This window comes from Cebus imitator, unplaced genomic scaffold (assembly GCF_001604975.1).
Source record: "Cebus imitator isolate Cc_AM_T3 unplaced genomic scaffold, Cebus_imitator-1.0 Scaffold810, whole genome shotgun sequence".
Classification (NCBI taxonomy): Eukaryota; Metazoa; Chordata; class Mammalia; order Primates; family Cebidae; genus Cebus; species Cebus imitator.
Window position 1 is genome coordinate 188445 of NW_016108125.1, and position 25702 is coordinate 214146.

A 25702-nucleotide genomic window follows, 5' to 3' on the forward strand; every position below is an offset into this window, starting at 1 on the left:
TATGCAAACAATTCGCTGGAAGTTAATTAAACAAAAGTCACATTTCAAGGAGAGTGGCTTCAGGGATAAATGTAAGGTTTTTCTTCTAAAAGACTTTTTAGATTAACCAGATAGAGGCACACAGAGTTCCCATCAAGAGACTCTGTTTTGCTTAAGGTATTACTAGACATAAAGAGACAAAACAAAATTGGCTTGGTTTGAGGATGTTCAGAGCAGCCAATTTGATTTTGCTATAAAAAGAACTGTTATTTTTTCTGAAAGTCATGCTGTTTAGCATAAAATATAGCTAATACATGAATTTGGCTTTGGGAAAAGGTGAAATTTCTACATAACAAGCAAATGTAAAAAAAAAATGTGACGTCAGAAAACAAACCTAAATTATTAATTTACTACAATTAATGACTCTGAGACAGCTGGTAACAGTTCTCTGTGATAAATGGCCCACATTCTAGGGAAATACAGGAGACATATAGTCCTGCTTTCAGACTGTTTTACATATTCTATGAAAATTATAATGCAAAATTTCTTTAGTTAATAGACAGTAAACAGCTCTGCATTTTTTCTTATAATTAGCTCTTCTCAGAAAGCGGTGGGGACATAGTGAAGTGTGGGCGCCACCTCGTGGTAACCTAGGTAAATACAAGCGTGGATCCAGAAGCAGGGGTTCTGTCTCTTATGGACCGTCCTAACAGCACCTCTGTAAGAGACAAGAAGTCTCATTCCATCCCGGAGACATGAGTGTGTGTCCACCACTTCATCTTGGGAGTGAGTGTGTGTATGTGTGTTTCTGTCTGTCTTCATTGGACTATTTTTTTCTCCTAACTTTTAGAAGCACGTGTTTTGTGCTTGGAACAGATCTATTCTCATTATTTTTGGTATGATTTCTATGCAGAAAATTCGTAAATCCAAATATTAACCTTCCCTGTGGACAGTTGTCTCAGGCATAAGTCTCCTTTTGCCTGAGTCTCTCAATGTCAAACTCCACACTCCAAAGTCAAATGTCATCTTCAACACAAACCTGCTTTCTCAGCTTCAATATCCTCCTACGTGAGCATGTAGGTGGCATGCACACAGGGCACGGCTTTCTTTTATTTTTCCTTCCAATAGGTCCCATCTTACTCCAGAACTTGTCTCTTTTATTACATTGGTATATTAATTGATTTTCTTTGTCCTTGTAACATATCCCATCTACAATCCCACCCACTAAACAGTTATTTTTTCTAAAATACTCATCTACATATTCTTGCTAACTTTTGATGATTATTTAGCCCCTTTTCAATACTTTCTCTGTGTCAGACACTGTGCTCATTGTTTTAGGTTGATTGACTCTAAGCTTCACAACTCAGCAAAAAAGAACATGCTTAATTTGAAGGGAAAATATGAGTTCAGAAAAGTAGAGCCAGCTGGACATCCACATGAGAAATGCATCACAGAGCCAAGGTAAAGGCCCAGGGTGAGCATATTAACAATCTTGGTTTCTGTTTGACAGCACCAGGGTAACTTCTCCTCCACAAGGCAAATTCACACTTTGTTAACTCTGCATCCAAGGAGTTCTAGGACATAGCTCCCACCTTCCCTCCAAGCCTGAACTTGCACCATTTCAGTGGAAACCATTTGCTTCTCTCTCTCTAATCTGTTCACCGTTTCTTGATCTACTACATGCACTCTCATCTCTGTTCCTTTTCATATATTGTGCTTTACCCGGAATCACACTAACGATGTATCACATATGTTGTCTTAGACTCCTGCCAGGACCTCAGTGGTGGAGAAGAGAGGACATTTAGACTAAAAGGGCTGAGGAATACAGACCAAGGTGAGGTAGAGTGGATTAAAATTGGGTTCTGATTTGCATGCCAACTGACGCAGGTTTCCAGGAGGATTCTAGATCAATGTCCACACACAGGGAGGTACCCCTTGTTGTCTAGGACAAGGTAAAAGGCAGGCATCTTCAAACAGTAATATCATGGCTTCTGATGGCCTGGTTGGCTCAGTGTAGAATCCAAGGTTTTAGAAGGCAAAGCCACAGCCCTAGGGAGCCATAAATGTCTACACAGGCTGAAGAGGCCTGAGGTGTGCAAGACTGAGTGGATAAGTTGACACGGATTTTGGAATCTGAAGTGAGGGTGGTGGGAAAGAGAAAGGAGGACATTTGTTACAGTCAGTGGAGTGTACACCCTCCACTCCACTTCTTCCCAGGATCCAGGAACCTGGCAGAGGACAAGTAGAATTCCAAACCCCATCCCTAGCTGACCTGACCCTGCATATGTATTATATTAGCCACTGTTATTTGGTTCACTGAGTCACCTAGTGCCTGTGAATGAGATCTAGGTAAAGCAGTATCTAATACCATCTTTCCCTCCAGTCCATGTCTCTTATAATCTTTCAAACCCAAATGAACACAAAATGCCAGCATGGTATGCTTTCTAACATGACATCTCAGAGACTTTTCTGCCAGCTTTACATAGCTAATGCATGATCAGTGTAGACTGGGTTTTTAGTACTTACACATGGCCCCCACTGCAGACATTTATATTCCAACTTACATTGTACGTTAACTTTATTCATCTCTATGACTTGAGATTCAAAACATAAGTAGGATGCCAGCCGTGCCTTAGAGATCTCACAGACAGATGTAGAGGTCAGACTCAGAAATGCATAATAATAAAATAAGGTGGTGTGAGCTATGGTGGATCAGTGCCCAGGCTGTTATGGGAGACCAAAGAAAATACCTTTGTTTGTAGTGGGGTGGAAATTGTTTCTTCAGAAAAATTTTCCAAATGTTCAAGAATAGAATTACCCAGTCAAAGAGAATCCTCACATTTACTTTCCAGAAGGTTTACAGAAAATGTTAACATTTGTTACCATGGTAGATGCTTCTAGCATTTGACTTTCCTCTCCTTTTGGGGCACACAGATGATCAAAAATTCCAGCCCCTTTGCACTTGGCCAGGGACACATAACTAGTTCTAACCAGTGGACAGTGATCTGAAGGACCACTTCTAGACTGAGGCAGTGAAAGCCCTCACTTAACTTTTAGTCTCTTTACTTCTCTTTTAGAATATATATGGAAATGGGAGATTATGAAGTCACAAAGCAAACAAGCCTGCTTAGCTGAGTGACCATGTGGCGGACAAAAGACTTGAAGATCACCTTGAGCTACACTAATATTGCATGAGCAAGAATCATTCCTGTGTTAATCCACTGAGATTTATTGTTGAGTGCTAGCATGGCATAAATTTGCTCTGTCCTGACTAATCTGGGTATTATCCTTAGTAATGTGTAGTTCTCTTAGCTTATATCTTTGTTATTCGTATTCATGTGGTACAGAATAAAGAACATATCCATACACTTTTATCAAAGGAGCATCTAAGGAGCAAAATCAGTGTGTTCACTCTGGCCTCCTTCTGAATGAATGACCAGCAGGAAGGTGACACATGATGATTAGCAGGAGCAGTGATCGTTCTCGAAGAAGGAGACCTTAATAAGCAAAGGGCAAGCAGGCACACAGTTGTTTTTATGCAGTAAATCCAAAAGGCAGTGGCAGATAAAGGAGGAGCTCAGAGATAAGGGATCACAGGAAAGATGCCACCTCTGATATCTGAAAGGTAGCATCAATGCCATGTAATTGCAATTAATTTCCTTAGAATTTCCACCCAATATGTCCCATCAAATTATCTGGAAATGGGCAGGTGCAGTGGCACATGCCTGCAGTCTCAGGTACTCAAGAGACTGAGGCAGGAGGGTCATTTAAGCTTAGGAATTAGAGGGTGTAGTGAGCTATGACCACACCTCTGAATAGCCACTGTTATCCAGACTGGGCAACATAGTGAGACTCTGACTTTAAAAGAAAAAAATAGGCTGGGCGCAATGGCTCATGCTTGTAATCCCAGCACTTTGGGAGGTCGAGGTGGGTGGATCACGAGGTCAAGAGATCGAGACTATCCTGGTCAACAGGGTGAAACCCCGTCTCTACTAAAACTACAAAAAATTAGCTGGGCATGGTGGCACATGCCTGTAGTCCCAGCTACTCAGGAGGCTGAGGCAGGAGAATTGCTTGAACCCAGGAGGCAGAGGTTGCGGTGAGCCGAGATTGCGCCATTGCACTCCAGCCTGGGTAACAAGAGCGAAAACTCCGTCTCAAAAAAAAAAAAAAAGAAAAGAAAAAAATAGTAATTCTCTGAAAATGATAAAAACAAAAATACTGTCAGCAGATGAATCAACACAAACCAAGTATACTGGCATGCCTACAATCCTGCCCATCTCCCCAGTTTACCAACTGTTTAAACAGCAGAAAGTCTTTCTTCAAATAAAACATTACACAGAACCAACATTCTGTGTTTGTACAAATGAAAGCGGAGCTGCTCTGGTTGAAGTAGAGGAAGGAGAGCCAGACCTCTGCTTGCTACACTTCCTGTTGCCCTCACTCCTCATATGATCTCTCCAGGCTCTAGAAGAGTCAGTATCACTGCAAACCATGGCACGCTTTATCAAACACTCAGGCCGGGCCTGGTAGCTCACGCCTGTAATCCAAGCACTTTGGAGGCCAAGGCGGGCGGATCACCTGAGGTCGGGAGTTCAAGACCAGCCTGACCAACATGGTGAAACCCCATCTTAAAAATAAATAAATAAATAAAATTGAAAATAAATAAATAAATAAAAATATCAAACACTCACCATGTAGCTTTCCACCTTTACCATATGCCGTATGTGCTACTAAAGGATTGTCATTCCACATTGAAGTTCCTGTAACCGGTTTTTCAGAGTTCCCGGGTTTGTTTCTTATGTGCTTATGAACAGGCATAGTTTTGCTGTTGTGCAGCCTTTGTGATAGATCAAATTTGACTGAAGTGATGCTATGTGATTTCCAGGGCTAGGTGTACACCTTCCTTGTTGCCTTGAGAAGCGTGCTGTTGGAACCTAACCACCATGCTATCAGGAGGTCCTGGCCACACGGAGGGGCCTTATATAGGAGCTTTGGCTGCCAATGCCATGTTCTGCCAACAGCCAATATCAACTTTACATCTGTGGTAAGGAGGCTTCAAGATGACCAGCTACAGCCAGCATTCAACGGCAAACACACCTTCAACAAGAACCACCCAGCTGAGCCCAATCAACTTTTCAGAACCATGAGATATATTACTAAAATGATAGATATTGTTTGGATGAGACTTTTATGCAGCAGTAACTTCCAGACATTAAAAACATTTACTGAGAATCTGCAATGAGCAAGGCAGTTTTACGTATCAGAGATTCGGCAGTGAATAAAGAAAATCTCACAAAGGTAGCATTCCAGTACAGCAAATATACAAACTGCCACTTACTCTCTTCCATTGCTCTTAGTCTTCTGTTTGTTCTTTAACTTAAGGTTAGAAGTTTACATCTGGAATAGATGTAGATTTTGGAATCCTCCTAGAATTTCTTAGTTGTAAGTTCTCTTGGCTAGAAGAGGTAATAACAAAGAATCTGGTTTTTCAAAAAATAACACTTTATTCAAATATGATTGACATGTAAAAAGTTGTACGTATTTAATATACACAACTCTGAGTTTGAAGTATACAGCTATGAAGCTATCACAACTATCAAAGGCACAGATGTATCTAACCCCTCTCAAAGTTTTCTCCCAGCTCTTTTGTGATTACTTGTATGTGTAATTATAGTGCATGTGTGTGACAACAACACTTAACACAAGTATACAATATAGTATTGATAACCATAGACCTTGTGCTGTACAGTAGATCTCCAGAACTTATTTACCTTGCATAACTGACACTCCATACCCCTTGACCATTGCCTCCCCGTGTCTTCTCCCCATAGGTCCTAGCAAACACCATTCCACTCTTGGCTTTGGTGAGTTTGGCTTTCTTTAAGTTTTACTGTTTTTAATTAACACATAATACTATTTATCTGGCACAGTGTAATGTTTTGATACATACATTGTGTAATAATCAAATCTACGTAATTAGCATACCTGCCACCTTCAATACTTCTTATTTTTCTGAAAATCGGCAAGTGCAGTGGCAAGCACATTCAAAATTCTCTCACCTGGCTATTTTGAAGTATAAATGCATGATTGTTGAGTACAGTCACCCTACTGTGCAATAAAATTTTAGAGCTAGTTCCTCCTATCTCACTTTAACTCTATATTCATTGATCAATCTCTCCCTATCCATCTACCCACTACTCTCTCAGCCTCCGATAACCATTATTCTATTGTCTACTTCTGTGAAATCAACTCTTTTAGATTCCACACATGAGTGAGATTAGTGGCATTTGCCCCTCTGTTCTTAGCTTATTTCACTTGACAAAATGTACTCTAGGTTCATCCATGTTGTCACAAATGATAAGATTTTCTTCTTTTTATGATGGGATAGTATTCCACTGTGTATACATACCCCATTTTTAAAATCCATTCGTTCATTGATAGACACTTATGTCGATTCCATGTCTTGGCTATTGTGAATAGTGCTGCAATAAACATAGGAGGGTAGCTATGTCTTCATCACACAGATTTTATTTCCTTTGAATATATACATGGTAGTGAGAATAGTGTTAACTATTTTTAGATTCCACATATAAGTGAGATCCTAAAGTGCCTTTCCGTGCTGGGCTTATTTCACTTAGCGTATGTCCTTTGGGTTCATTCACGTTGTTACAAATCACCAAATTTCCTTTTTTAAAGGCTGAATACTTTCACATTGTATGAATACACTACAATTTCTTTTTCCATTTGTTCACGGGTAGACATTTAGGTTGTTTCCATATCTTGGCTGTTGTGAATAATGTGCAATGGACATGGCAGTACAGATCTCTATGAGGTGCTGGCTTCCTTTCTTTAGAAACATACCCCAAAATGGGATGCTGGATCATATGGTAGTTCTATTTTTAATTTTTTTTTTTTTAGAAATCTCCATACTATTTTTCATAATGGTTGTACCAGTTTACACTATGAACTTTATTAAGGAATACCACACAATGTTATGAGATACATACATAAAAGTGATTATTACAGAGAAACAAATTAACATATCCATCATCTCAGAGAGTTACTCCTTTTTCTCCCTGTAGCAAGCACAGTTATAATCTACAAATTTAACAAAAGTCCTGGTTATTATAAAGGAACATTTACTATAATCTCCACCTTCAAAACTCAATCTTTGTACTTGTTCATTGTCTGTATCTGCTGCTTTGCATCCTTTCACCTAATCTCTCCATTTCCTCCTCTACCCCTCTCCCAATAATCATTGTTTTATTCTCTGTCTCTGTATATTTCAACTGTTTAAATTTTTAGATTCCACATATAAATGAGGTCATGAAATGTTTTTCTTTCTGTGTCTGGCTTATTTTGCTTAGAACAGTATCACCCAGATCATCCATGTTGTGGCAAATGGCAGAATCTCTCCCATTTTTAAGGCTGAATATATTCCATCGTGTGTGTCTGTGTGTGTCTGTGTGTCTGTGCATGTGCGTGTGTGTGTATTTGTGCCAGTTTTTTATCCATTAGTCCATTAACAGCCAGCCAGGTTGTTGACACAGCGTGGATATTGTAAATAATGCCGCATTGAACATGGGAGTGAAGACATCTTTATGAGGTGGTGATTTCAGTACCATTGGGTATATGCCCAGAAGAGGAATTGCTGGATCATATTGTAATTGTATTTTTAATTTATTTAGGTACATGTATACTGTTTTCCATAATGGCTGTATCAATCTACATTCCCATCAGTAATTGATAGTTTATCGCTGGAAGATAACCAGTTGTAATAACATAAGGAATTCATTAGATTAAATAGAAAAAAAATACAAGAAGTATAAGATACTGCATTTTGTAAAGATCAAATGTATTTGAATATATTTTGTTAAATCAACTGTGTCAGAAATTATTGGTCCAAACCCATAAGGAAGAAAATGTGACTTGGTCAGCAATACAGATCTATCTTAACAAGATATTTTAAAATGTAGGCATGGAAAAGAGAAAAGTGGTTGTTTAGCTTTTATATTCTTTTCACTGAAAGAGTAGCAGTGGGGTGGAATTGGACAGTGATGGGGATACCATGGGGAAACTTGCTCATAAGCCATTAAGAATTCCAGTCTATCACTTTCTGCTCCTTTATCATTTCACTGGTCTCTGAAACCCACTTTTCCTTCCCCATCTTACCTCCACTATGTAAGAGGAAGGCCTGGCTGGGGAAAGCCAAAGCTGGTGATTTTCAGAACTTCACTGATGTGAAGTGAAATCATGTCTATTGGAACAGAACAGAGGCCTCGGAAGTAATGTCACTCATCTACAACCATCTGATCTTTGATAAATCTGACAAAAACAAGCAATGGGGAACGGATTCCCTATTTAATAAATGGCATTGGGAAAACTAGCTAGCCATGTGCAGAAAGCTGAAACTAAATCCCTTCCGTACACCGTATACAAAAATTAACTCCAGATGGATTAAAGATTTAAACATAAGACCTAACACCATAAAAACCCTAGAAGAAAACCTAGGCAATACCATTCAGGACATAAGCATAGGCAATGACTTCATAACTAAAACACCAAAAGCAATGGCAACAAAAGCCAAAATAGACAAATGGGATCTAATCAAACTTAAGAGCTTCTGCACAGCCAAAGAAACAATCATTATAGTGAACCAGCAACCAACAGAATGGGAAAAAGTATTTGCAATCTACCCATCTGACAAAGGACTAATATCCAGAATCTACAAAGAACCTAAACAAATTTACAAGAAAAAAAAAAACATCAAAAAGTGGGTGAAGGATATGAATAGACGCTTTTCAAAAGAAGACATTTATGCAGCCAACAAACATGAAAAATGCTTATCATCACTGGTCATTAGAGAAATGGAAATCAAAACCACACTGAGATCTCATGTCAGTTAGAATGGCAATCATTAAAAAAATCTGGAGATAACAGATGCTGGAGAGGATGTGGAGAAATAGAAACACTTTTACACTGCTGGTGGGGGTGTAAATTAGTTCAACCATTGTGGAAGACAGTGCAGCGATTCCTCAAGGACCTAGAACTAGAAATACCACTTGACCCAGCAATCCCATTACTGGGTATATACCCAAAGGCTTATAAATTGGTGTGTTATAAAGACACATGCACACGTATATTTATTGCAGCACTGTTTACAATAGCAAAGACCTAAATGCTCATCAATGATAGACTGGATAAAGAAAATGTGGCACATATACACTATGGAATACTATGCAGCCATAAAAAAATGAGTTCATGTCCTTTGCAGGGACATGTATGAAGCTGGAAACCATCATTCTCAGCAAACTGACACAAGGATAGGAAACCAAACACTGCATATTCTCACTCATAAGTAGGTGTTGAACAATGAGAAAACATGGACACAACAGGGAGGGGAACATCACACTCCAGGGCCTGTCAGGGGGGTTAGGGGCAGCTAGGGGAGGGTTAGCAGGGGAATGGCGAGATTGGGGAGGGATAACATTAGGAGAAATACCTAATGTAGGTGACGGCGGGGAATGGATGCAGCAAACCACCATGGCATGTATATACTTATGTAAAAATCCTGCACAATCTGCACATGTACCCCAGAACTTAAACTATATATATAAAAAAGATATGGGGCCTTTTTGAAAATGACTAAGTTACGAGAACTCTGCCCTCATGAATGTGATTAATGCCATTATAAAAGAAGCTTCAGAGAAAAATATCATCAGCTTGCTCTATAAACTTGGTTACAGAAAAACATAAGATAATTTTGGCATTTATACCCTTAAAATTAATATACTCAAAATCATGTTTTACTAAATATATTTACATCAGGAATATTTTGTCTCAAAATACAAGTGAGTAAATCTAAATGATTCTTCTGAGAGTAATGTATTAGGAGCCTATATTTATCCAATACTGTGTGAGTACTATAATTTTAAGAGAGAAAAGCCTTAGAAGGTCAATATATTAGCTTTCTTTTCCTATGCTAAGCTACAGTTTGATTATTTCTGAATTTGAAAAGGTACATTTAAATTTTTCTTTCTGAATATCATTATAACCATCTCAAAATATAATTAATTCCCATAGACTTAGAGAAAAAAGCTGGCAGTCCTCTATTTTATAAACACAGATATTCTCTTTGCTTACTAACAGAGGAATATAATGCAAGAAACACAGATGCTGAAATAAGGAGATGGAACGATGCAGGAAATGAGATAAATGCCAATCAGAAAAGGAAACAACAAATGCCAGATGTAGTTCAATAAAACAGCCACTCAGGAGTGTTCACATGAAGCTACTCTGTTCTTCTGAACAATCAACTTCCACTAAAAACATGTTCTGTTGGCATGTGTTGCTCTCAGTCATCTCTTGATCAATTTGTGCTTGGATTTTTAAGTGACTTGAATATGCTTTTAAGTTGTTCTGTGTTTGACTCTTAAATACATTCACATATTGAACAATTAGAATTCTTGGTGATAACATACTTTTAGTTGATCTGTGATTTTGTTGTTGCTGTTTTTTGTTTTTTAAAAAAGATAGAGTTTCACCATGATGGCCAGGCTGGTCTTGAACTCCTGACCTCAGGTGATCCACCCACCTTGGCCTCTCAAAGTGCTAGGATTATAGGCGTGAGCCACCATGCCCAGCTGATCTGTGATGCTTTATATTAACTTACTTAACATATATCGTTAAAATATATTCTGAAAATGTTGTCAGACATTAATTTGGTGAGCTTTGAAATGGTAAAAGGAGTTTTACCATCACACAAATTCGTGGCCCATTTGCACACAAAAATTGTCAAACATGGGATATTAAACAAAAAAAAAATATGTATTTGTTGACCTAAGCAAACCGAGAGTATTGCACATGTGAAGGATGTTGATATGGTTTGGCTCTGTGTCCCTACCCAAATCTCACTGTGTAGCTCCCATAATTCCCACATGGTGTGGGAGGGACCCAGTGGGAGATAACTGAATCATGGGGGTGTGTCTTTCCCATGCTGCTTTTGTGATAGTGAGTGTCATGAGATCTGATGGTTTTTAAAAATGGGAGTTTCCGTACACAAACTGTCTTTGCCTATTGCCATCCATGTAAGACGTGACTTGCTCCTCCTTGCATTCTACCCTGATTGTGAGGTCTCCTCAGCTACATGGAACTGTAAATCCATGAAACCTCTTTCTTTTGTTAAAAAAAAAAGAGAGAGAAAGAGAAAATGAAAGAAAGAAAAACTTTAATATATAAATTCACAAACAGTATAGACAAACATGTTTGAAAAAGATATAGCATGTTCATCTTAAAAGAATGCTAGAGTGGCTCTTTTAATAAAGCAGCAGATTTCAGAGGAAAGAATATTACTATAGATTAAAAAAAAGAAAATGATATAATTATCTCAATCGATGCAGAAAGGCATTTGGCAAAATTTAACATCAGTTCCTGCAAACAGTATTAGAAAACACCTTCCTGAATCTAATCAAGGACATATACAAATAAAAGTGACAGTTAACAGCAGCTGACATTATTCTTAATAGTTGAAGAATGAATGCATTTCCCCTATGGTTAAAAAAAAAAATGGATGCCTCTGTTCTATCCAGTAGTACTGGGGTTTCTAGCCAGTGCAATAAGGAAAGCAGAAGAAATAAAACACATGGAAAATGGCAGGAAGAAGTAAAACTGTCTTTATTTGCAGATTATGTCATTGTTTACATAGAAAATCCCAAGGAATTTACAAACATGCTGCCTGGCTGAATGCTAAAGGCGTGCCCAACACATACTCAGAGGCCCTTGGCAAAAACTGGGAGACTCTGCTTCCCAGTTTTAAGAAAATCTCTCCAATAGTTTGCTGACCACTAAGTGAACTGATCCAGAACTTCATTACAACAAAAAATATAGACTTTATACATTTAGCTCAGAAATATTACTCAAACAATGCTAAATAATCACAATAACAAAACGTGGGGCAAGAGGCAAATCTGATTTCCAGAGTTGCCACATAATTTAAGGTGTCCAGTTATCATCAAAAACATATGATGAATCATGCAAAGAAATAAGAATATATGGCCCCAAGGGGAAAAAGCAGTCAGTACAGAACTGTTTTTGAGGAAATCTAGACATTGGGCTGACTAGGGAAAGTCTAAGTCAGCTATTCTAAATGAGTTACTTCAAAGAGTTAAAGGAAACCATGTCAGGAGAACTACAGGAAAGTATGAGGGTAGTGTCTGACAAAATAGTAAATATTGGATCAGGAAAAATAATTAATCAGTACTAGGCTTAATACCTGGGTGATGAAATAATCTGTACAACAAACCCCCATGAAACAAGTTTACGTATGTGGCAAACCTGCACATGTACCCCTGAACTTAAAGTTTAAAGAAACAGAATGTCTTCTTAAAAAAGAACCAAATAGAAAATCTGGAGTGAACAACCACAGTAACCGAAATGAAAAATTCACTCCATGGGCTAAACAGCAGAGTGAACAGTCAGAAAAAGAATTAGGAAATTTCAAGTTAGGTCAATTGAGATTATATAATTAGAGTAACAGAAATAAAAAGGTAATGGTTAAAAACTTCCAAAATTTGATTTTTTAGAAACATCAAAAGCTCAACAAATTCCAAAGAGGATAAACTCAAAGATACCTCATTATAAAAAATTTGATAGACCTAACATCATACAAAGTATGTTCTCCAACCACAATGAAATAAAATTAGAAAACAATGACAGAAGAAAAGCAGAGAAATTCACAAATATGTAGAAATTAAACAACACACAACTCAAAGGATAGTAGGTCAAACAAGAAATAATAAAGGAAATTAGAAAATGTCTAGAGATGAAGAAAAAGAAAACAAAACTTATGGGATGCAACTGAAGTAGTGCTTAGCATGAAATACACAGCTGTAGGCACCTTTATGAGGAATAAGTTACCAAAATTTTACTACAAGGAAGTAAAAAAGTCCTTACACCTTATACAAACAACTCCAGGTGGATTAAAGATTTAAACCTAAGACCTAACATCATGAAAACCCTAGAAGAAAACCTAGGCAATACCATTCAGGACACAGGCATGGGCAAGGACTTCATGACTAAAACACCAAAAGCAATGGCAACAAAAGCCAAAATAGACAAATAGGACCTGTAGGGAATCCATGAGCCCCACACAGTGGGGGCCAGAATGTAGGAACCCATGAGCACCAGAATGTAGAGAGCCTGCCCTATATCACCTGTGGGTATCCCGAGTTCAGTGGTGACAAAGGAATGAGAAAAAGACAGATTAAGAGAGACAGTAGGACCAGGGTGCCATCACTTTATTACTTTGGAGGAGGCAGGGAAGGTCCCAAGCTCTGATCATCCACTCTATTTATTGGGGTTACAATCACTTTGATCTACAGGGTAGAGGTGAAGTGATGGTAGGGAGAGGGTGATGGTAGAGTGAATCAGTGAGCCAGAACTGAATCAGTGAGCCAAAACTGGTATATCATTCCAAAGACAGATAACAGTGGCAGTTTGAGAGTTTCACAAAACAAGAACATGTGGTTATCTTTAACTTATTACCTATGTGCAGCTGATGGAACTCGGGCCTTACAAGGAGCCTACAAGTCTGGCTACATCATAGTGCTATGAAGGGGTTTTACATCCTTGAGCACAATGTTTATGGTAACAGTGCCTAGGTCACCCTGCACCGGAACATGAGGCATAGAGAGGCCTTCCTCCCCAGAGGCCTCCTGCGGCCTTCTGCAGTTTGTTGTTCCCTGTTTACATGTTACTCATAACCAATTTACGTAGGTACTCTATAAGCCCTTTCTCCTTTGCTGCTTTTCCCAACAGGATCTAATTAAGTTTAAGAGTTCTGCAAGCAAAAGAAACAATCATTAGAGTAATCTGGCAACCAACAGAATGGAAAAAAAATTTTTGCAATCCACCCATCTTACAAAGAGCTACTATCCAGAATCTACAAAGAAACTAAACAAATATACAAGAAAAAAAAACAACCTCATTTTACCCTTTGCCCAAAGGATATGATCAGACACTTTTCAAAAGAAGACATTTATGCAGCCAACAAACATATGAAAAAAAGCTAATCATCAGGTAATTAGAGAAATGCAAATCAAAACCACATTGAGATACCATCTCATGCCAGTTTGAATGGCGATCATTAAAAAAATCAGGAGATAACAGATGTTGGAGAGGATGTGGAGAAATAGGAATGCTTTTACACTGTTGGTGGAAGTGTAAATTAATTCAACCATTGTGGAAGACAGTGTGGCAATTCCTCAAGGACCCAGAACTAGAAATACCATTTGACCCAGCAATCCCATTACTGGGTATATACCCAAAGGATTATAAGTCCTTCTATTATAAAGACACATGCACGCGTATGTTTACTGCAGCACTGTTTACAATAGCAAAGACTTGGAACCAATCCAAATGCCCATCAAAGATAGACTGGATAAAGAAAATGTAACACATATACACCATGGAATACTATGCAGCCATTTAAAAAAAGTTCATGTCCTTTGCAGGGACATGGATGATGCTGAAAACCATCATTCTCAGCAAACTGACACAAGAACAGAAAACCAAACACTGCATGTTCTCACTCATAAGTGGGTGTTGAACAATGAGAACAGACGGAAACAGGGAAGGGAACATCACACCACAGGGCCTTTCAGGGGGTAGGGGGACTGGGGAGGGATAACATTAGAAGAAATACCTAATGTAGGTGGTGGGGGGACGGATGCAGCAAACCACCATGGCATGTGTTTACCTATGTAACAAACTTGCACATTCTGCACATGTACCATCTGGTGTATTAGTTCATTTTCACACTGCTATAAAGAACTACCTGAGACTGGGTAATTTATAAAGAAAAGAGGTTTAATTGATTCAGAGTTCCACATGGCCTGGGGAGGCCATGGGAAACTTACAATCATGGTAGAAAGCAAAGGGCAGGCAAGGGACGTCTTACATGGTGGCAAGAGAGAAAGAGAATGATGAGGAAAGTACTACACTTTTAAACTATCAGATCTCATGAGAGCTCACTCACTATCATAAGAACAGCATGGGGGAAATCTGCTGCCATGATCTAATCACCTTTCACCAGGTCCCTCCCCTGACACATGGGAAGAGGGTCCCCTGGCCCAAAGAAGGTCCAGAAATGCTGTCAAAGAGCCTAGGCCTAGACTCAGGGACCCCAAGGGCCTGCTTTTCGCTCTGCCACCCTGTGGCCAGGCTGGCACCTAAAGTGCAAGATGAAGTTCCCTTTAATTTTCCCTCTGCTTTTCTCAAACATCAGGGGTCTTTTGCCATAGCCATCAGAGCTGCAAATATGCTGGGTTACCCCTGAAGCCAGCATGTCTAGGAGCCCAAGGCCCATAGTTTACTACCTAGGTATCACTGCTGGTTATTCTGGACCCTCGGGCTCTTAGGACATAAATCCTGCCAGGATGGGGCCTTTCCCTCAAGGTAGCAGGTTCCCTTTTGGCCGAGGGTGTGTCTACGAATATAGTCTTGCAGTTAGGGCCTGGTTTGGGAGCCTCACAACTCTACCCAGTGCTGTATCCTACTGTGTAAAATTCTGCCCCATAATACTTGTTAGAACTAACAGACAAATTAAACAAAGTAGCAGGATTAAAAAAAAACTACCACATAAAAATCAATTGCCAGGATGGCTAGATCAGGGACTGAAAAAAAAAAAAAAATCATTTCCATACGCTACCATTGAAGAATCTGAAAAAGCAAGAAAATAATTTTATTGAAAATAATAAAGTATTTATAATAAATACAATCAAAGAGGTAAAGACTAATACATTGAAAACTATAAAACATTGCTGATACAAATTAAAGAAGATATAAATAAATGGAAAGACAACTTTGCTCATGAATTGGAAAAGGTAATATTGTTAAGATGTCAATACAACCCAAAGTGTTCATCCCTATCCAAATCCCAAAAGTGTTTTTTCCAGAAATAGAAAAAAATATTAAAAATTCCCATTAAATTCAAGGGACCCTGAGTAGCCAAAATAATCTTGATAAAGAAGAACAAAGTTGTATGCCTCATATTTTCTGATTTCAAATTTTACTGCAAAGCTACAATAATCACATTAGTGTGGTTCTGGCATAAAAACACACATATACCAATGGAATATAGTAGAGGCTCCAAAAATAAATCATCATATTTATAATCAATTGATTTTTGACACAGGCACTAACATTCAATGAGGAAAGGACTGTATTAAACTATTTGGGCTTCTATAACAAAATAACTTGAACTGGGCAATTTGTAATGATTTATTGTTCACAGTTCTGGAGCCTGAGGAGTCTAAGAACGAGACGCCAGCATACTCAGTGTCTGATGAGGGCCTATTCCTCACAGAAGGCACCTTCTATGTGTTGTGTTCTCACATGGCAGAATGGGTAAACAGGCTTCTTTATGCATTTTCTTTTTAAGACAGTCTCCCTCTGTCGCCCAGGATGGAGTGCAATGGTGCTATCCCAGCTCACTGCAACCTCTGCCTCCCAGGTACTAAGCGATTCTCCTGCCTCTGGCTCCAGAGAAGCTGGCATTACAGGCACACATCACCAAGCCCAGTTAATTTTGTATTTTTAGTAGAGACGTGATTTCACCATGTTGGCCAGGCGGATCTCAAACTCCTGACCTCAGGTGATTCACCCACCTTGGCCTCCCAAAATGCTGGAATTACAGGAGTAAGCCACTGCTCCTGGCCTCGGCCTCTTTCATAAAGGAACTAATCCCATTTATGAGGATGAAACTTTTATGACCTAACTAATCACCTCTCCAAGTTCCCACTTCTTAATACCATTATCAAGGGGGTTAGGGTTTAACATATAAACTTTAGAGGAAGAAAAACACACAGACCAAGCAGACAGTCTTTTGAATAAAAGTGATCCTGCATAAACTGGATATCTATATGCCAAAGAAAAACCTGGATGCTTAGCTTACACCATATACAAAAAAATTAACTCAAATTGGATCAAAGAGCTAAATGCAATAGCTAATAGTACTAAAGTCTTAGAGGAAAACAGAATGGAAAGGTTTGTAATATTGGATTTGGCAATGCTTTCTTAGATGAAACACCAAAAACACAGGCAACTAAATTGAAAGTAGATAAATTACACTTATTTGAAACTTAAAACTCTTTTGCATCAAAGAATATGTTCAAAAGAGTGGAAAGGCAATCCACAGAATAAAAGAAAACATTTGCAAGCCTTATGTCTGATAAGATATTTATAAATATATTCTACGATATAGGTTATTTATATTAAAGAATTATATTCTCCATTCTAAGATATAGATAATGTATATTAAAGAATTATATATATATATATATATATATATTTCAATTTCTAGATCCTTGAGGAATCGCCACACTGTCTTCCACAATGGCTGAACTAATTTACACTCCCAACAGTGTAAAAATGTTCCTATTTCTCCACATCCTCCCAGCATCTGTTTTCTCTAGATTTTTTTAATGATCACCATTCTGACTGGCATGATATGGTAACTCAATGTGGTTTTAATCTGCATTTCTCTAATGACCAGTGCTAAGGAGCATTTTTTCATATGTTTGCTGGCCTCATAAATGTCTTCTTTTGAAAAGTGTCTGTTCATATCTTTCGTCCACTTTTTGATGGGGTTGTCTTTTTCTTGTATATTTGACCCAGCAATCCCAATACTGGGTATATACCCAAAGGATTATAAATCGACCTATTATAAAGACACACACACAGGTATGTTCATTGCAGCCCTGTTTACAATAGCAGAGACTTGGAACCAACCCAAATGCCCACCAAAAATAGACTGAATAAAGAAAATATGGCACATATATACCATGGAATACTGTGCAGCCATAAAAGAGAATGAGTTCATGTTCTTTGCAAGGAAGTGGATGAAGCTGGAAACCATCATTATCATTAGGAGAAATACCTAATGTTGGTGACGGGGGGATGGAGGCAGCAAACCACCATGGCATGTGTATACCTATGGAACACATAAGATCTGCAGGATCCTTTTCCAAATAGTTATTCACAGCTAACTGCCCATCAGGCCAAGGCCTCCGGGCTTTCAGAAACCTGTCCACTGTGAAATACACTCCAGGCCCCACCCCAGCCACCAGGCCACCCACCACTGGCCGCATCTTTGCCACTGCCCCACTGGAACAAGTACACCCCTGAGGATTGAGGGGCTCTCCCACAGACACTGCCCCACCATGAGCAGATCCAAGGCAGTAGGGGAGATATCGAACCACTTCTAGGTGGGAGGAGGGGGGGTCTTCTGCCAAAAACTAGTGGTCATTCGGCCCTCAACAAGACTTTACTCCTGAGTCTGAGGGGTGAGCATAAGAGTAGGCAGAGCATCCACACAAGATGCCTGGCAATTGGACCAATGAAAAGCTCAGCCACCATTAGAACTGAAAGGCAAAAACAAACAAACAAAAAAGAACTGCAAGGCACACAACCCCTCCCACTGCCTCACTTCAGCATCTGTGGGAGCTGTACTGGGACATTTCACTCTTGGGCTCCTCTGCTCCCTTCCCTGAGACAGCCAGAGTCCTACCTGCTTGTGGCCTCTCCTCTGGGGTCCTGATCTTGGGCTTGAAGCCTCTCTGGGGGTCTCCACAGTGCTTGGCCTTGGGAGGGAGGTTCAGTGACTTGGGCCTCGTTTCATGCCTGCTGGGGCTGCAGCTGGCCTTGCTGGGCAGGCAGGCCTCTGCAGAATTCCGAGGTCCCGGCTCAGTCCCATGCTGGCCTCACTAGCACTAGTGATGCTGGTCATGCTCATGCTCATGATCTGGTTAATGTCCTCCTCCTGGTCCTCCAGGTCCCCATCCCCACACCTCAGGTGGTAGGGGGAGGCACTGGTGTTTCCATTGGCCTCCATGGGGTAGCAGTCCTCCTAGCCCTCTTTGCTGTGACAGTAGTGTCCATCTTCTTCCTGGTCATGGGCCTCCAGGACTGAGGGCTCATCCTCTGGGATGGGCAGGTGGCCGTCTGGGTAGTTCTGGCTTCCCTCAGCCCTGTGGCTGTGAGGGTGCAGGCCCGCCGAGTCCGCCCATTCCTCCACCGCCTCCTGGCACTCCTCGGTGTCCATGGGGTGTGCGCCATGGGCCAGGTACTCCTCCCCATTGCAGTCCATGCCCTCCAGGTAGCTGTCATCCTTGGGGCAGTAGCGGATATAGGTGATGCCCTCCTCCTTCTCGGGCAGGCTCTTGTTGTAGTCCTCCTCCTAGAAGGTATTGTTCACGTAGTCGGAGCTGGAGTCCCCATCGGGGCTGTGGTTGTGGAACTCCTGCTCCTCAGGCATGGGGATCTCTGGCCACAGGGCAGACAGCTCCTGGCCCTTGGCCACAGAGCCTTCCTAGGGCAGCTCCACGTCCTCGCTCCTGGCCGTGGGAGACAGGGCCCGGCCTCACCTTGTGGTCAAACATGCTGCTCCCCGCACTCTCACACTTCCGGTGGGCCATGGCGGGCACTCACGCAGCCATCATCACCCAGGTGCAGCCACTGTAGGAGGAACATTGGGAAAGACAGAGGCAAAAGCTCACAAAGCCTGGTCACACATGGGGTCACTCACCCCCATGGCGCCTCCCACCACATTCTCCCACAGTAATGTGAAAAATGACAGCTGAAGATTTTCACTGCAGCATTCTTTTAAAAAACTGGAAACGACTCATGTACCCGTAAATAAAAGAATGGTTAAATAAATGATGGCAGAGTTTGCACGCTGTAAGAGTCGACTAAGTATGGACTAAGTAAGGAAAGGTATGGGTGCCCCTCCAATTGGTTAGGGACTCTTACCAACAGCCTCTTAATTTTCTAGCAATTCCCAATATGCCACTGTAATCAAGGCTTCAGCCTACATCAGTGTAGACTATAGCCTTGAGAAATAAGAGAAGGCTTCCACATCATTCAAAGCCTTGTGAATCTACTTTTCTCAGCTAGCATAAGTCAGTAACAGCTAAATTTACTGAGCTATGTTATTTACGCAGTGTTATATTATAGGTGACAATTTAGTACTATGTTCCAATCACTGTTCTACGTTCTTTCTTTGTATTAGCTCATTTAACATTCCTAATAATCCTGGGAGGTACTATTATAATCATAATAATCCCCGTTTTATTTATAAGGAAACTGAAACCTAGAGAGATTATGTAATTTGCACAAGGTCACATAAGGATGGATGGTTAGTAAGCCACACAGTGAGGACACAGATCCAGAATCTGCATGTTTAAGCATTATACTATACAACCTTCCAGGTTCTTAAAGTTTACTGATACCTGTGTCAGGTAGGACTTGAACTCATAAATTGGGAATAAGGGAGAAGACGGCTAGTTCTTGTCCTGAAATATTTTCCCTCTATAGTTCTGGTAATCTTTGCTCTTCCTGATCTTATAGGCCAGCTTTATGGAGTCAAAGCCATTTCCAAAGCCCAAGAAATTTCAGAATTTTCTCTAACGTCATCACAGGACTCAATTCTGAGGCTAAAGATAAAATATTGAAGAAGGCTGAATTTCATTTCTTTGCAGCCATCTCCTCCTCTCATCCATTCATTCGTCCATTCAGGAAACACGTTACATTTGTACCACATTCTTGGCATAGAGTTGACGTTCTTCTACCACTTTTCCAGGAACTCAGAATACAGTGATACAGACCAATATGATAGCAAAAAATGCACAGAAAATAAAGTGTTGGAGGTAGAAGTGATGCTATAATAGAGCACAGCAGCTTTGCACAGTGGCAGTATCGTAGCAAATGAGGTTTAGCCAGGGCGCGATTATTGCTAATTGAAAACTTTTCCCAATACCCTGCCATGACGACTTGAAATATAGTCGGCGTTGGCAATTTTTGGCAGTCTGTATGGAGACTGAATCATAAAAAAACAAACAACAAAAAGTGCTTGCTTCGGCAGCACATATACTAAAATTGGAATAGAGCAAAGCAAAGAGCAGTTTATTAATTAGGGTGTGAGATACACTAGAGAGAAGACCAGACCTGGGCCATCTCCATTCCCAAATCACCTGCACCTCAATAACTGTTTGATAAACACTTGATGAGCCAGGTAGAACCAAACTGGGAAATTAGAGAAGACTCCCACAAAGATTTAGCATCTCAGCTGAGTCTCAAATAATCACTAGAATTTTAATTTGTGGACATGAGAGAAAGGACAATCCAGGTTGATGAAACAGGAAGTTAGGAAAATGAACGAAAATTTGCGAGAAACAGTGAATTGACTGTTATTTTGATTAGGAAACTAATGACGATTACAGAATCAATTTGCAAATTACTACAAAAAAAAAACAAAAAACAAAAAACCTACGGTATTTAACCTTTGTTCTTTCTTGGAGCATGTCTGATACGAGGGTGGGTGTAAATCAAGTTATCTTGCCACAGCCCATGATACACAAAAAGCCACCTTCTTCCCAAAAGTATTCCCACAGTTTTCCAGATGCCCAGGCCTGCCAGTGAGGTCCTAAAACTTTCTCATTCCACACCCCACCTCCCTCCTTTAACAAGTTTCTGCCTACACTATCGCCCTACTCATCTGGAGGTTCACTTTAGGGTCACAAATCGATCCAGCTGAATAGGCTGATAAAGAATACCCCACACACATCTGTGGCTCACTGGTTGAGGAGGTGGCAGGGCGTCAGGGTGTACTGCGAAAATCAATACTAGCCAGCTGCCTCTTAAACTGTTGCATTTCCCTTTCCAGGAAAAACTGCTTATTTGTGGGAGCTGCTGGAGAAGCTCAAATCTAAAGGAGCAACTAACAGAATATTAGGATAAATGTAACAAGTGATTTCTTGGAAAGAAACGTTTCAATACCAACTCTTTAGTATTATGCCACCTTCCCCAGAGAGCAAATCCCGGAGGTGCTTATTAAAACCACAGACTCCTAGGCCCTCCCCAAAGACCTTCTAAATCACCATTTCCAGGGTAGAGTCCTGAAATTCGACAATTTTTAGGCACTTCAGTTGATTCTTAACAACAAGGAAGCAGGGTGAACCCAAAGGATAATGATATATTCTTTCAGCGAAGAAGCTCACGCTCGTTTTCCGATCACGGCAGCCGCTGGGGGTGGGAAGCTATCATTCCTGCCCGTGCTGTGTACGGCTGGACAATAAACCTCCACTTCTTCTTGCCGCTATTGTTGACGTGGACCAGGAAATGCTTGGAGGGGCTGGGAACAAGCTGTTGATTGAGAGTGAGAGAGCCAATGAGAAACCCCAGGAGTAGCTGCTCACCCAGAGTGCTTTGGGGCTGGGGTGGGCGGGAACTTAGTCTTCACCGTCTATAAAACGGCGAAGGGTAGCTCAAGCTGCCTGCAGTTGGCAGAGTGTGTGTCTGGGGGAAGTTGGGTGGCTGATAGTGTGTGTTGGGTGCCTGCCTGGGTTGCAGTGAAAAAAGTAGGGAAAAGCTGGGAAGTGTTGGTATAAAGCTTTTTTCTTTCTTTCTAAAGAAGAAGGCTGCTGGACGTGGTGGCTCACGCCTGTAATCCAAGCACTTTGGAGGCCAAGGTGGGCGGATCACCTGAGGTCGGGAGTTCAAGGCCAGCCTGACCAATATGGTGAAACCCTATCTTAAAAAAAAAAAAGAAGAAGAAGAAGGCTGTGGGAAAGAAAGTAGGGAAAAGCGGGGAAGTGTTGGCATAAAGACTTAAGAGGAAGAGTTGTGGGAAAGGGGATTGGGGGGCAGGGTGGGATGGTGGTCTCCGAAAGCGGACCTCCTTGAATTTTCTTGGGTGGGTTTCTTCTCCTTGCGTAGTAAACCACAGTGTGTGAAGAAGCCTCTCTTCGCTGGCCTCCTTCATGTGATTTGTAGCGTCCTAACGTGCAAGCTGGCTTACTCTAAAGGCAGGAGTCCTTATCAGGGTCTACTAGAATCCTGCTCCCCAACCCCCTGCTTTTTCTGCTTGTCCCTTTATGGGGGAAGCCCTCCTCACGGGCGTTACATGACGGGGGAAAACGCCTAAAACTCTAACGGTAGCTAAAAATGAAGACTGTTTGGGAAAGCTATTCTTTCTCCCATGAGTGAACCTCATTTGGGACTGGGTTGCTTAGAAACTAGGTGTGCCCCTATGAGTACTTGGAGTGGGGAGGCTAGCTCTACTAAAGTCCTTACATCTGTAAGCTTTCCTAGGCAATAGAGTTCCTAACCTGAAACTTCTTTTTGAAAACTAGGAAGATTTTGCCACTGATCTCAAAGCAGTTATGTCAAGTAAAATACCATGTTTATTCTAAATCGAAATCATGTTTCCCCTTAATTTTCAGTTCACTGCTTAAATTACTTATTACATATTGTTTACCTCAAGCCCCAAAGTCAAGTAAATTTCCATGACTTAAGTCAAATTTCCAGAAATACTGTTATTTTTGCTCCTATTCAGTTTTATGTATTGACACTCAATTCTTCTTATGTGCTACAGAAGGCAATGTTTTCCAAGAAATTCTTTACCAAGAAAGAAAATTTTCTTGTTCTAAAAACTACGTTCATAGCTAGGAATTATCACTAAAGATCTTTAACATTACTTCTTAGGAAAAAATTGGTCAAGCAAAATTAGAATGTATTCTAGTCTAAACCATAAGACATTGCCTTGAGTGGTCAATTCTGGATTGTTGAGCTGGAAATCAGGGTCAACTGCGCCTACCAAGATGACCTTCTTTGCAGCCTGCTTCTGGACACAGGAATCCAAGTACTAAGACAGTAGCAATAATTTAAAGTTCAATGGGACTCTTGAGGCGTTTCCTGGCAAGAATGGAATCCCTTGGATGGGGACCATTGTTCCAGGACCCATATATTCTTCCTGTTAGAGACAATGCCCAATAAACAGGCCTGTGAGACAAGTGCCGATACAGCATCTTGGAAGATGGCACCCATCTTTGCAGAGTGTTGCCTCTGAACCGATAAGTCGGCTGTTTCTCCAGTAAGCAGTGCTGATGTTCTTTCAGGCTGATTACTTCTGGGTGGTGCATGTGTGATAGGGCCAGGTGACCCCTGGATCTTCGTTGTGAAGTCGGTCTCCTGGTCAGATGCTCCGTTATGTGGGATCCATGCCTGTGAATCAGGCACTCCATAAGATCCCAGACAGTGATGCTGGCTGAGAGACTTTGCAGGCAGAAAAGGTAAACCAACACCCAGAGTGTTATTCCAGTAAGACTGAATTGCTTGCCCTTTGTGCTAGTTTGCTAGGGTTGTTGTAATAAAGTACCACAAACTGGATGGCTTAAACAATAGATATTTATTTTCTCACAGTTCTGGAAGCTAGAAGTCCAAGATCAAGGTGTGGGCAGGGTTGGTTTCCTGTGAGGACAGAGAGGGTAGGGTCTGTCCCAGGCCCTTCTTTGGTTTATAGATGACCATCTTCACATTCTTCCTGTATCTCACATCTTCGTCCCTTTGTGTGAGTCTCTGTGTCCCAATTTTCCTTGTTTATAAGAACACCAGGCTGGGCACGGTGGCCCGTGCCTGTAGTCCCAGCACTTTCAGAGCCTGAGGTGGGTGGATCACTTGAGGCCAGGAGTTCAAGACCAGCCTCGGAGACATGGCAAAACCCATCTCTACAAAAAATTAACCAGGCATGGTGGTGCACACCTGTAGTCCTAGCTACTCAGGAGGCTGAGGTAGGAGGATTGCTTGAGCCTGGGAGTTGAAGGCTGCAGTGAGCTGAGATTGTGCCGCTACACTCCAGCAACAGAGCAAGACCCTGTCCCCCCTGACAAAAAAGAAAGAAAAGCAGTGCCATTGCATTAGGGCCTGTTCTTATGACTTCATAATGACTTGATCAACTCTATAAAGACCTTGTCTCCAAATAAGATCACATTCTGAGGTTCTAGGTGTTATACTTCAACACATGAAATTAAGGGGCATAGCCGGGGACCACATGGACTAATGGAGAAGGCATCTGACTTTGAATTTGAAGGACACACAGTTCAACCCACAATACCCTTCTAGGACAAAAGGATCCCAATGTAGTTAACATGACATCAGCTGGAATGTTGGGTGCTGAGTGTATATACATATTTTAATTATATATATACTGAGAATATATACTATTCATATATATATGAATTTATATATAATCATAATTATATATATATATATATATTTTTTTTTTTTGAAATGGAGTCTCAACTCTGTCCCCCAGGCTGGAGTGCAGTGGCACCATCTCGGCTCACTGCAACCTCTGCCTCCCAGGTTCAAGCGATTCTCCTGCCTCAGCCTCCCCAGTAGCTGGGATTACAGGTGCCCACCACTACACCCAGCTAATTTTTTGCATTTTTAGTAGAGATGAGGTTTCACCATGTTGGCCAGGCTGGTCTGGAACTCTTGACCTTGTGATTCGCCTGCCTTGGCCTCCCAAAGTGCTTGGGTTACCGGTGTGAGCAACTGCTCCTGGCCTAATTATCTATTTTTATATAAAATATATCATATATAAAAATATGTATATAATACTTACTAGAAATATTCTGCATTGTAGTCTGATTACTTGGAAAGAGTGTAATCCTCTTGAGACTTGCTTTTTACATTTTTTTAGAGAATTCATTAAGAATTAATTTTTGCTCAATACTAGGCAATAGTTTCTGAATGTTCCACCCTATGCCATCTGAATTGTACGATTTTGCACTCTGGCTGGAGGGAACACAAGCTCTTCCCAGCTTGTGTGATCTCTGCCTATCACTCCTTTTGGATGGTTCCCTCCCCAGGTTCACGGCCTCCC

General features: G+C 40.8%; 1 protein-coding gene and 1 non-coding gene across 4 annotated transcripts in view; one reads left to right on the plus strand and one right to left on the minus strand.

Moving 5' to 3' along the window:
• Positions 1–22390, minus strand: part of LOC119469748 (amyloid-beta A4 precursor protein-binding family A member 2-like) — a 38023-nt gene extending 15633 nt beyond the window's left edge. The window contains exons 1-2 of one of the 3 annotated variants that reach the window (XM_037735435.1): positions 22035–22390; positions 18828–19494 (exon numbers count right to left, since the gene is read on the minus strand). In XM_037735435.1, coding sequence (XP_037591363.1) covers positions 18828–18871 — 44 coding nt within the window. In that variant the 5' untranslated portion in view covers positions 18872–19494; positions 22035–22390. Of the gene's footprint in view, positions 1–18547; positions 20720–22034 lie in introns of those variants that run through there. The other 2 variants (XR_005198591.1, XM_037735436.1) reach the window with 2 other exon arrangements.
• LOC119469751 lies at positions 20714–20854 on the plus strand. The gene has a single exon (XR_005198595.1). It is a non-coding gene; the product is annotated as a U4 spliceosomal RNA (small nuclear RNA).
• Positions 22391–25702: the final 3312 nt, after the last annotated feature.